The sequence below is a fragment of the Garra rufa genome, chromosome 8 (genome assembly GCF_049309525.1).
Source record: "Garra rufa chromosome 8, GarRuf1.0, whole genome shotgun sequence".
In the NCBI taxonomy this organism is placed as follows: Eukaryota; Metazoa; Chordata; class Actinopteri; order Cypriniformes; family Cyprinidae; genus Garra; species Garra rufa.
This window is the reverse complement of record NC_133368.1, coordinates 51491320-51503802: the sequence shown is the minus strand read 5'-3', so window position 1 is coordinate 51503802 and position 12483 is coordinate 51491320. Positions and strand designations below refer to the sequence as shown.

Below are 12483 nucleotides of genomic sequence, written 5' to 3'. Positions count from 1 at the left end.
AAGTAATGCTTTAAAATATTGAGTTGCTCCCTAAAAAAGTAACTGATTACGTTACTTAGTTACTTTTTATGGAAAGTAATGCATTACAATATCGAGTTGCTCCCTAAAAAAGTAACTGATTACGCTACTTAGTTACTTTTTATGGAAAGTAATGCTTTAAAATATTGAGTTGCTCCCTAAAAAAGTAACTGATTATGTTACTTAGTTACTTTTTATGGAAAGTAATGCGTTAAAATATTGAGTTACTCCCTAAAAAAGTAACTGATTACGTTACTTAGTTACTTTTTATGGAAAGTAATGCGTTACAATATTGAGTTACTCCCTAAAAAAGTAACTGATTACGTTACTTAGTTACTTTTTATGGAAAGTAATGCGTTACAATATTGAGTTACTCCCTAAAAAAGTAACTGATTACGTTACTTAGTTACTTTTTATGGAAAGTAATGCGTTACAATATTGAGTTACTCCCTAAAAAAGTAACTGATTACGTTACTTAGTTACTTTTTATGAAAAGTAATGCTTTAAAATATTGAGTTACTCCCTAAAAAAGTAACTGATTACGTTACTTAGTTACTTTTTATGGAAAGTAATGCGTTACAATATTGAGTTACTCCCTAAAAAAGTAACTGATTACGTTACTTAGTTACTTTTTATGAAAAGTAATGCTTTAAAATATTGAGTTACTCCCTAAAAAAGTAACTGATCACGCTGTCAGGGCTCTGCCCTGGCAGCTTTGTCTGTGCTGTCTTTGTTTAATGTTTCTTTGTTTATCTTGTGTCTTAACACATGGCTTTGTCTTTGTTTGTGTCTACCATGTGTTCCTGTGGTCCCACCTCCTTGTTTCCCTTGGTCACGCCCTCTTGTTTAGCCCTTGTCTTGTCCTTGTTTCTTCTAATTGTGCTCACCTGGCCCTCATTACCTTTCTCCCTTTATATTGTGCTGTTTCTCCTTCAGTGTTTGCGGGTTCGTCTTGTGTCATAGAGACAGTGCTCACTTGCTGCTCTATATTCCAGTCCTGCCTTGTAGTTTGGTGTATCCTTGCTGCAGCTTTTGTTCTTTATTTATACCTTTTAGCTTTCTTGCTAATATTTACTTAAAATATTATTTTTAGTAGTTCTTCTGTCTTGTTTCTAGTTTTGTTTTATTTGGATTTAATACTTTTACTTTTTATAGTTTAAATTCAGATATTATTTTTACCTTTTTGTTTTGCTTTTATTCTTTTCTTTTGTTTTTGTATTTTATTTTTTTCCTTTTTTACATATTACATGTTTCTCCCTGTGTTGTGCTGATTAGTGTCGTGTGGTCTTGAATGTTGTCTTGTTGTATGTTTGTGCTGTGTGTTCCCTCCAGTCCTGACCTCCCAGCCTGAGACTCCCTGCCTGTTGGTTCTCCTGGGCAGCTTGCCAACCAAGCCTGGTGCTGATATTCTAACTCTGATTCTGGCCTGCTTTGCATCCCGTCACTCTGACTGCTAGCTCTGGCGTTTTCTGCTCTGGCGTTCCCCTCAGTCTTCTGCCTGGTTTTGCCATATGTATGGTACTGTTCTCCAGATTGTCCATCTCTGGAGGCACAATTCTCTTTTCGCTGGATTGGAGCTCAAGATTGTTCACCACTATGCACCCCTGAACCTGTGTTAATAAATATTTGTCTGTCTTATTCACTCTGCATTTGGGTCCCTTCTTGCTAACCCTGACATTACGAACCCGCCAAAAACAAGGACCCAGCAGAATGAGTATAAAAATAATTCCTCCTGCAACTGCTCAAGGGAGGCTGGCACTTCAGCAGTGTGTGGCCTCGCTTCGCCAGCAGGGCCGAGAGGTGCGGTGTTTTGCCCAATTCTTCTGGACTATGGCCAGGGGCTTGGAGTACGATGATGCGGCTCTTAAGGATGCCTTCAATCTTTGCTTGGATGACCCCTTGCCACAGTGGGAGATTGAGCAACTGAGGATTTTAGACTTCTGGAATTTCTCCAACTATGTGCATCATCGCAAAGACTGGCAAATCCTTTCTCCACCAGAATCCTCCACCACTGACCATCCCACCGTCCCTTCCTCATTGAATCAAGATCTGCTCCCTCTTTTGTCTCCCACACAAAAGCGCCGGCTGAGAAGGAAGAGAGCTGTCCGGAATGCTGTAGCCATCACTGAGTCAACCACAGTCACTGCAGAGGTAACCAAACTAAATCTGGTCTTCCCTGAGCTGGTTGAAAATGCTACAGTCATCCCACAGGCAATTGAGTTTGAAGCTGTCCTCGCAGAGATGTCTGAGTATGCGCTAGCCCTCAAGTCCGCTCCAATGTCGACTCCAAAGCTCATCCCAGAGCTACCTTGTAAACGGAGGAGGAGGAAGGTCAGTGATTTACTTTCAACTGAGGCAATTCCTGCAGCCCCGGAGGGCGTTTCTTCTGCCCCCAAGGGCGTTCCAGAATCAGTTACTGAGCCTATTCCTGAGGCCCAGGAGGGCATTACAGCTGCCCTCAAGGGCGTTCCAGAATCAGTTCCAGAGGTTATTCCTGCAGCCCCAGAGGGCATTTCAACTGCCCCTGGGGGCGTTCCAGAGTCAGCTACTGAGTCTATTCCTGCAGCCCCAGAGGGCGTTTCAACTGCCCCTGAGGGTGTTCCAGAGTCAGCTACTGAGTCTATCCCTGCAGCCCCAGAGGGCGTTTCAACTGCCCCTGAGGGTGTTCCAGAGTCAGTTACTGAGCCTATTCCTGAGGCCCAGGAGGGCATTACAGCTGCCCTCAAGGGCGTTCCAGAATCAGTTCCAGAGGTTATTCCTGCAGCCCCAGAGGGCATTTCAACTGCCCCTGGGGGCGTTCCAGAGTCAGCTACTGAGTCTATCCCTGCAGCCCCAGAGGGCGTTTCAACTGCCCCTGAGGGTGTTCCAGAGTCAGTTACTGAGCCTATTTCTGCAGCCCCAGAGGGCGTTTCAACTGCCCCTGGGGGCGTTCCAGAGTCGGTTACTGAGGCAATTCCTGCAGCCCCTAAGGGCTTTTCAGTTGCCCCTGAGGGCGTTCCAGATTTGGCTACTGAGCCTATTCCTGAGGCCCAGGAGGGCATTACAGCTGCCCCCAAGGGCGTTCCAGAGTCAGCTACTGAGCCTATCACTTCAGCCCAGGAGGGTGTTTCAGCTGCCCTCGAGGGCGTTCCAGTGCCAGTCCTGAAGCAGTCAGAGTTCATCCCAGAGCCAGACTGCAGCAGCCAACCAGTTCTCTTACCCATGCTGAGTCAAGTCCCAGATCATCTTCTGACTCCAAGGAAGCATAGGTCAAGAAGAATGCGAGCAGTCCAAGATGCTGAATCCATCTCTGAGTCAGTCCAGTCTTCTCTAGTCATCCCAGACCTAGACTGCAGCAACCAACCAGTTCTCTTACCCATGCTAAGTCAAGTCCCAGATCATCTTCTGACTCCAAGGAAGCATAGGTCAAGGAGAGCGGCCCAAGATGCTGCATCCGTCTCTGAGCAAGTTGAACCCGGTCCACTCATTCTGGAACCAGTCGAACCTGATCCTGTTCTTCCAGAGCCAGTCAAGACCGGGCCTTTCATTCCAGAGATGGTCAAGTCAGCGGCAATCACTTTTAAGGTGGTCCAACATCCAGTGGTCCCAGATGTATGTAACCTGGTGGAACCACACCCTAAGCTACCCACTTCACCAGCTGTCTCATCCCTGGTGAAGGAGTCTGTGACTATCCAGGTAACTTTTCCTGAACCTCCAGTTAATCCTGTAATGCCCAAGACGGCCAGTCATGTCATGTCCTCAGAGCCTGCTCCAGAGAGGCCAGTCGGAGAGCCTGCTTTAACTTCAGTGTTATCTCCAGCCCTTGAGTTCTCTCCAGAATCAACTCCAGAATCCGCTCCGTTCCAGGAGCCTGCAGAGTCATCTCCGGTCCAGCAGTCTCCAGAGACCATTAGTACAGCCCAGGAGGGCACATCAGAGTTAAGCCCCATGCCTGTCCTAGCAGCCCAGGAGGGCACATCAGAATCAAACCCTGAGCCTTTTCCTGCAGCCCAGGAGGGCAAGTCAGAGTCTAGCCCCATGTCTGCAGCCCAGGAGGGCACGCCAGAGTCTAGCCCCATGTCTGCCCCTTCAGCCCAGGAGGGCACGCCGGAATCAAGCCTAGCGTTTATCCCTGCAGCCCAGGAGGGCACGCCAGAATCAAGCCTAGTGTTTATCCCTGCAGCTCAGGAGGGCAAGTCAGAGTCTAGCCCCATGTCTGCAGCCCAGGAGGGCACGCCAGAATCAAGCCTCGTGTTCATCCCTGCAGCCCAGGAGGGCACGTCAGAGTCAAGCCCAGTGTCTGCCCCTGAAGCCCTGGAAAGTGCTTCCAATTCAGTACCTAAGACTATTCTGACATCCCCTGAGCATGCTTCCCAAGGATTCACCCTCCCTGCCAGTGCAGTCATGGCTCCTGAGTTTGTCCCCAAGTCCATCAGTCAAGAGTTGGCCCCAGAGAACACTAGGGCTTTTTTCAAGACTCCACCAGTAAAACAAACCTATGTCTCTAGTAGGACTACCAACAAGGCCCCCATCCCACCCTCCCTATTACCTAGCCCTTATGAGTTCCCAAAGCCAGCACCTCCCTGGTCTGTCCCAAATTATTTCCCGGGATCCCTTTCTTCCCTCTCAGTCCTACCTCCTATGTTTTCTGGCCGCCCTGTAACTCCGAGTTTTAGTCCCAGCCCACCCCCCCAGTTGGTACCCCCTTTGTTTCCTGTTGTGTCACCACCTCCTTGGACTGGTTTGGACGCCAGGTGGCGTCCTTTGGGAGGGGGGTACTGTCAGGGCTCTGCCCTGGCAGCTTTGTCTGTGCTGTCTTTGTTTAATGTTTCTTTGTTTATCTTGTGTCTTAACACATGGCTTTGTCTTTGTTTGTGTCTACCATGTGTTCCTGTGGTCCCACCTCCTTGTTTCCCTTGGTCACGCCCTCTTGTTTAGCCCTTGTCTTGTCCTTGTTTCTTCTAATTGTGCTCACCTGGCCCTCATTACCTTTCTCCCTTTATATTGTGCTGTTTCTCCTTCAGTGTTTGCGGGTTCGTCTTGTGTCATAGAGACAGTGCTCACTTGCTGCTCTATATTCCAGTCCTGCCTTGTAGTTTGGTGTATCCTTGCTGCAGCTTTTGTTCTTTATTTATACCTTTTAGCTTTCTTGCTAATATTTACTTAAAATATTATTTTTAGTAGTTCTTCTGTCTTGTTTCTAGTTTTGTTTTATTTGGATTTAATACTTTTACTTTTTATAGTTTAAATTCAGATATTATTTTTACCTTTTTGTTTTGCTTTTATTCTTTTCTTTTGTTTTTGTATTTTATTTTTTTCCTTTTTTACATATTACATGTTTCTCCCTGTGTTGTGCTGATTAGTGTCGTGTGGTCTTGAATGTTGTCTTGTTGTATGTTTGTGCTGTGTGTTCCCTCCAGTCCTGACCTCCCAGCCTGAGACTCCCTGCCTGTTGGTTCTCCTGGGCAGCTTGCCAACCAAGCCTGGTGCTGATATTCTAACTCTGATTCTGGCCTGCTTTGCATCCCGTCACTCTGACTGCTAGCTCTGGCGTTTTCTGCTCTGGCGTTCCCCTCAGTCTTCTGCCTGGTTTTGCCATATGTATGGTACTGTTCTCCAGATTGTCCATCTCTGGAGGCACAATTCTCTTTTCGCTGGATTGGAGCTCAAGATTGTTCACCACTATGCACCCCTGAACCTGTGTTAATAAATATTTGTCTGTCTTATTCACTCTGCATTTGGGTCCCTTCTTGCTAACCCTGACACACGCTACTTAGTTACTTTTTATGAAAAGTAATGAGTTACTCCCTAAAAAAGTAACTGATTACGTTACTTAGTTACTTTTTATGGAAAGTAATGCATTTCGTTACTTTTCCGTTACTTTTTAAATCTGAGCAGGGCTTGTTTGTTTTTAATATAAAAAGCCTATTTTTGTCAAATGTAAAAGCCTTTTCACAGCAAAAGCCTCAGGTTTAGAGAAAAGTAAATCTCCGTCTGTACAGTAGACCGCAGAAGAACAAATGTCAACTCTTCAGCAATAAAAAAAGGAAATCAAATGTTAGATTATCTTGAGTAATTTTTGTTTATTAGTATGGATGAATTGGATCATTGAAGGTCGGCAGCAAAGACATCGGTTAATAAAATGGGATTAAATACATAAAGGATATTTGTATTATTGAACCTTTAATTATTGCAGGTTTTTTATTCATTTGGAAGAACACTGTATCAGTTTTTAGTGAGTGAGATGAATGAATGCATGTTCACATTTATTCTAGAACTAAAGTAACATCTTACTCTTGATTTCTCTCAGCATGGGGACAGGAGAGCTGTCAATCAATAAATGAGGGGAAAGTAACTGGCGTTACTTATTTGAAAAAGATAAACTGATATTTTTTGTCAATTAAAAAGTAATGCGTTACTTTACTAGTTACTTGGAAAAAGTAATATTATTATATTACAAGGAAGCAGGACTGTATAAACCAGTGTTAATGCTCTCTGGATGTAAATATATTGAAGTGCTCATAACCTCATCTTCGTGTGTCGTTCAAGGACTCCAAGGCCTACTACAACATCCTGAACCAGGTGGCACCCAAAGGAGATGAGGAGGGCATCCCAGCCATCCCAATCGACATATCTGGAATACGGGTGAGGAAACGGCTCATCGACACATCATTCACATGCACACGTTCAACACTTAAAACACGTTAAAATCCCACCGTTACAGGAGAAAGACGACCTGAAGAGAGCCGAGTGCATGCTGGAACAGGCCGACCGGCTCGGCTGCCGACAGTTCGTCACGGCCACAGACGTGGTGCGCGGAAACCCCAAACTCAATCTGGCCTACGTGGCCAACCTCTTCAACAAGTTCCCAGCTCTGAAGAAGCCTGAGAACCAGGACATCGACTGGAGCTCTATCGAGGGTGAGTCCGTCTGAAGCGGGAGATCATCCTGTCGTTGTTTAACTCTGCCTCGATCTCTCCAAACTTCTATGAGCTGGAAACAAAAGAAGACATTTTGAAGAATGCTGGGAATCATTTTTTTGCCCATATAATTGAAGTAAATTGTTCAAAAAGTCATTTCAGTTCGGAGCAACACAAGGGAGCGTAAATTATGACAGAATAAACATTTTTAGGTGGACTATCACTTTAAAACCTTTTGAATATTTCAGCTGTTTCTCCTAGACATCAACGCTTAAGTCTCTTGCTTCTCAGATGTTTTTCCTGAGAAAAAGAGCCCTGTAATCTCACTCTCTCAAACTAGATTTATATATTACATGTACACTAGCGTTCAAAAGTTTGGGGTCAGTAAGACTTGTAATAGTCTTTAAAGAAGTGCTCATCAAGGCTGCATTTATTTGATTAAAAATACAGAAAAAAATAGTAATATTGCAAAATGTTTTTACAATATAAAATAGTGTTTTTTATTTTAACACACTTTAAAATAGAATTTATTCCTGTGATGAAAAGCTGAATTTTGATCAGCTGTTACTGCAGTCTTCAGTGTCACATGATCCTCCAGAAATCAGAAATTTCAGAACTTTCTCAGAAATTTTGTTTATTCAAAATATAAATATTTTATGACAGTGTAAATTATTTATTATTAACTTTTAATTATTAACTTAATATATCCTTGGTGAATAAAAGTATTAATAAAAAAAAAAAATGTACTGACCCCAAACTTTTGTACAGTAGTGTATATTTATTTGATTTTGTTGGAGCACATTTCCAGAGAATTGGACGATCTCAAAGGAATATTCTCAGAATATTTTGGCAAAGTCTTGATGATTCAATGTTTGAGATGCAGGAATGTAAACTATGCTTCTTTCTAATATACTAAAGCCTGTAATTAATTGTCAGAGATTGAGAATCAGAAGTTAATAGAGTGACTCGTGTGATCAATATTCACAAAGATTCCATTAAACTGATCTGATCATGTTCTCACGTCTGTCAGGAGAGACCAGAGAGGAGCGAACCTTCAGGAACTGGATGAACTCACTGGGCGTCAATCCACGCGTCAATCATCTCTACGTGTGAGTGCACAGCAAACATCTCAATACATTACAACAAATCAAACTCAGAAGTGCACTCTAAAGCACTGAACGGCTATTAAATTAGGGATGCACTACAATTTCAGCAAAAATACTCACTCTAAAAGGAATTTTCCGTTTGGGCTGAAACCAGTTTGGAGATTCAACATCATTGATGTTTAATTAGCACAAATCAGTCATGAAGATGAGTCTCCATTACAATCACCATTTCAACTATGAACTGGAGTAGAAATAATTAGAATCAAAAAGTATCAAAACTGGCTAATGTGCAATTTAAACATTTGTACACATTTTTTTTTGTATTCAAAATGTTTTTCTGAAACATTTTAGTTGGACGTTCTTCTAACTTATTTGAAACTTTTAAACATGTTACATGGTTGGTTCAAAAGTAACATTCCCGAAATGTTACAAAATCATACAATGGAATGTTTCTTTGGAGATACATTCAAACAACTGGACAATTTGAACCTTCAGAGAACAGTCAGAAATAACTTTTTTTTGGTTACGTTCTCCAAGCGTATTTTTGCTAGCTGGGATTAAAATGCAAAATACATTTTTTTTTTCCAAAATGATCAACGGCAAACCGCTGTTTGAAACTTTATTTGATTGTGAGAGCTGTTTGATAGAAAACAGGCAAGCAGTGCACTAGTACACCAATATCTACCGATAACTGTGATGATAAATATACCACAACTATAGTGATAATTATATCAGTAACTACCAAAAACTGTAATGAAAACATAGTTAATTATGTATTCAAAGAACAGTCAGAAATAACTTTTTTTGTTACATTCTCCAAGCATATTTTTGCTAGCTGGGATTAAAATGCATTTTTGTTCGAGTATGACGAGCAGCAAACCACTGTTTGAAACATGATTTGATCATGAGAGCTGATTTAAAACAGACAAGTATCCCAGCAAACAAAAATATGCCTAGAGAATGTAACAAACAAGTTATTTCTGACTGTTCTCTGAATGTTCAAAGTGTCCAGTTTTTAGAATGTTTGAATGGATCTCTAAATCTATCTCTACTTTGTAGCATTTCGGGAATGTTACTTTTGAATGTTCTTTGAACCAAATATGTAACGTTGAAAAGTTTAAAAACATGTTGAGGACATTATTAAAGACAGGACAACTGAACAAATGTTTCTTGAAGTTTTACTGAAAGAGCACCTCGCCAGAATGTTTACAGACTGTGTGTCCAGCAGGTGGCGCTGCTGCAGTGCTGGTGCTCATTGTGTTCTCTGTGTTCTTCTTCTTCTGTCAGGGATCTGGCTGATGCTCTGGTGATCTTCCAGCTCTATGAAAAGATCAAGGTTCCTGTGGACTGGGACAAAGTCAACAAACCACCGTATCCCAAACTGGGCAGCAACATGAAAAAGGTACAAATGCATTAGAACAGAAGCTCATCACTCACAAACACAACACACACAATTATTAAATATTCTATAAATGGATATCTAAAGACAGTAAGATGTCCAGATAAAAAGAAATTGACAAAAGTGAGTTTATGTTCATAGAAAGCACATTAGATGTGTCTACTTTTAAGTTTTCAAATATATTTTTGGAGAATAAAATGTTAAACTGTCATGCTTATGCTTATTCTGACTTGTACATATTAAAGATATATATAAAAAAGGGAGCATATTAAATTTCATTGTGTTTTAAATGAGTTAAAAATCTAGGATAGTGGCAAATTGTAAAAAAAAAAAAAAAGTAGAATTACAACTAAGGTGTATTTGGGGTGAATAAAAATGTATCTTTTAATATGTCAAAAAATAGATTTTTGTTGTAAATATGCCTGACAAGATTGACACTGAATGACATTTTAGTGGGTGTCTTCTGTAAATTAGGGACAAATATATGAGATTTATTTTTTGATCAGTAAAACAAAATGCAGTTAACTTAAACAGAAAACTTTTTCATATTTTTTTTGGGAAAAAATCATTTAAAGCAGTATTACACATATTGTTTTTATGCTTTTTTTTAAAATATTCATTTTATTTCTAATTTAAAATGACTCATTTTTTATATTATTTGAGAAATAACTACTCTTTTTGTTTTACATTTAATCTTTATTATTTTAATTTTTATAATTTATCATTTATTTATGCTTGCCATTTAACAAATGCATTTATTTAGCTTAACCTTTTACATTTACGTTAGTTGTCTTTCCTACATAATACTATACTATTGATAATAACAGCATAGAAAATCTAAATTATTTGGCAACTTCATTAAATCAGAATTAAATCAAAACATTAAATACTGTTTTGATTAAAAAATGACTAAATGCAAATAAATAAATAAATAAAAGTGAACTAAACAAATCCTAAAAAGTACTATTTTGAAACCATAAATACATAGTCGCTAAAGCACATTCCACTTGATTGTGAACCACAGCTGGAGAACTGTAACTACGCGGTGGAGCTGGGAAAGAAGGAGGCCAAGTTCTCTCTGGTGGGAATCGCTGGTCAGGATCTGAACGAAGGCAACCGGACGCTGACTCTGGCTCTGCTCTGGCAGCTCATGAGGAGGTCAGACACACAAACACACTTCAGATCCACACTCACACACTCACACACACCGTCACATGCTGAAGATCTCCTCCTCTTCTGTCTGCAGATACACACTGAACATCCTGGAGGATCTGGGCGACGGGCAGAAGGTGAACGACGACACCATCGTGACCTGGGTGAACGACGCGCTCAGACAGGCCGGCAAAGGCACCATCAGCGGCTTTAAAGTAGGTAGCTCTCGCTCACCCTGAGGAAAAACACCTGTTCCGTCTGCATCAACACTGACCGCTGGGTTATGATTGCGCAGGACGGATCCATCAGCACCAGCATGCCGGTCCTGGACCTGATTGACGCCATCCAGCCCGGCTCCATCCGCTACGACCTTCTCAAGACAGAAGACCTGACAGACGAAGAGAAACTCAATAACGCCAAGTATGTCACAGTCGTGCTCCTCAATCGCACAGTAATGAACATTACACACATGTTCTGGGTTCAGGAGGACTTCAGTGCTGAAGAATATTTCTCTTAAGAGTCATAAAATTGGTATTATAAAGTCAGAATTGCAAGAAAAAATTGCAAGACATAACTCAGAATTGAGAGATATAAACTCAGAATTACAAGAACGTCAGAATTACTAAATAAAAACTCAAAATTACAAGTCAGAATTGTGAGATATTAACTGAGGAATATGAGAAAGTCTGAATAGCAATGAGAAAGTCAGAATTGCTAGATCAATTTAGAACTGCAGAGAAGTCAGAACTGCAAGAAAAAAGTCAAAATAAACTTTCTTGTAGAATTACAAGAAAGAACTGCAAGATATAACTCAGAATTACAAGAAAATCAGAACTGCGAGATATAAACTCAGTATTGAGAAAGTCAGAATAGCAATGAAAAAGCCAGAACTCGTAATTCTGAGTTTCTTATAATTCTGAATTCTGGCTTTTTTTCTTAACAGTTATATCTTGCAGTTCTTTCTCATAATTCTGAGTTTATTCTGACTTTTTACTTGCAGTTCCGACTTTTCTCTTACAATTCTGACTTGTAATTCTGAGTTTATATCTAGTAATTCTGACTTTCTTGTAATTCTAAATCAGAACTTTAAGAGAAAAGTCAGAATTATAAGAAAGTCGGAACTGCAAGTAAAAAAGTCAGAATTAAGAGATATAAATTTAGAACTGTGAGATATAAATTCAGTATTATGAGAAAGTGAAAACTGAGAGAAAAAAGTCAGAATAAACTCAGAATTACAAAAAAGTCAGAATAGCAATAAAAAAAACAGGATTGCGACATCTAAAGTCAGTATTACGAGAAAGTCAGAATAGCAATAAGTCAGAATTGCTAGAGATAAAAACTCATCATTGTGAGAAAGTCAGAACTGTGAGAGTTGTGAGATATAAATTTAGAAATACAAGAAATGTAGCATTACAAGATAAACTCAGTAATATGATGTCAGAAGTCAGAATAGCAAGATATACTGTTATCTCAGTATAAATTATACTATAAACTCAGTATTATGAGAAAGTTAGAATAGAAAGAAAAAAGTCAGAATAAACTCAGAATTACAAGAAAGTCAGAATTACGAGATATGAACTCAGAACTGCGAGATATAAATTCAGTATTATGAGAAAGTCAGAACTGAGAGAAAAGTCAAAATAGCGCCAGAATTGTGATATAATGTCAGAATTACAAGAAAGTCAGAACTGCAAGGAAAAAGTCTGAACTGCGAGATATAAACTAAGGATTATGAGAAAGTCAGAATAGAACTTAAAGTGTCAGAATTGCAACATCTAAACTCTAAACTAGTAATAAGTCAGAATTGCTAGAGATATAAACTCAGCATTGTGAGAAAGTCAGAACTGCAAGAAAAAATCAAAATTGTGAGATATAAATTTAGAACTGTGAGATATAACTTCAATATTTT

The 12483-nt window shown here is 40.1% G+C and overlaps 1 protein-coding gene across 1 annotated transcript in view; it reads left to right on the top strand.

Moving 5' to 3' along the window:
- LOC141340460 (plastin-2) overlaps window positions 1-12483 on the top strand; it is a 28265-nt gene that overhangs the window by 12932 nt on the left and 2850 nt on the right. The window contains exons 9-15 of the mRNA XM_073845436.1: window positions 6547-6642; window positions 6722-6917; window positions 7948-8026; window positions 9311-9425; window positions 10447-10580; window positions 10669-10789; window positions 10870-10994. Of these exons, the coding sequence (XP_073701537.1) occupies window positions 6547-6642; window positions 6722-6917; window positions 7948-8026; window positions 9311-9425; window positions 10447-10580; window positions 10669-10789; window positions 10870-10994 (866 nt within the window). The remainder of the gene's footprint in view (window positions 1-6546; window positions 6643-6721; window positions 6918-7947; window positions 8027-9310; window positions 9426-10446; window positions 10581-10668; window positions 10790-10869; window positions 10995-12483) is intronic.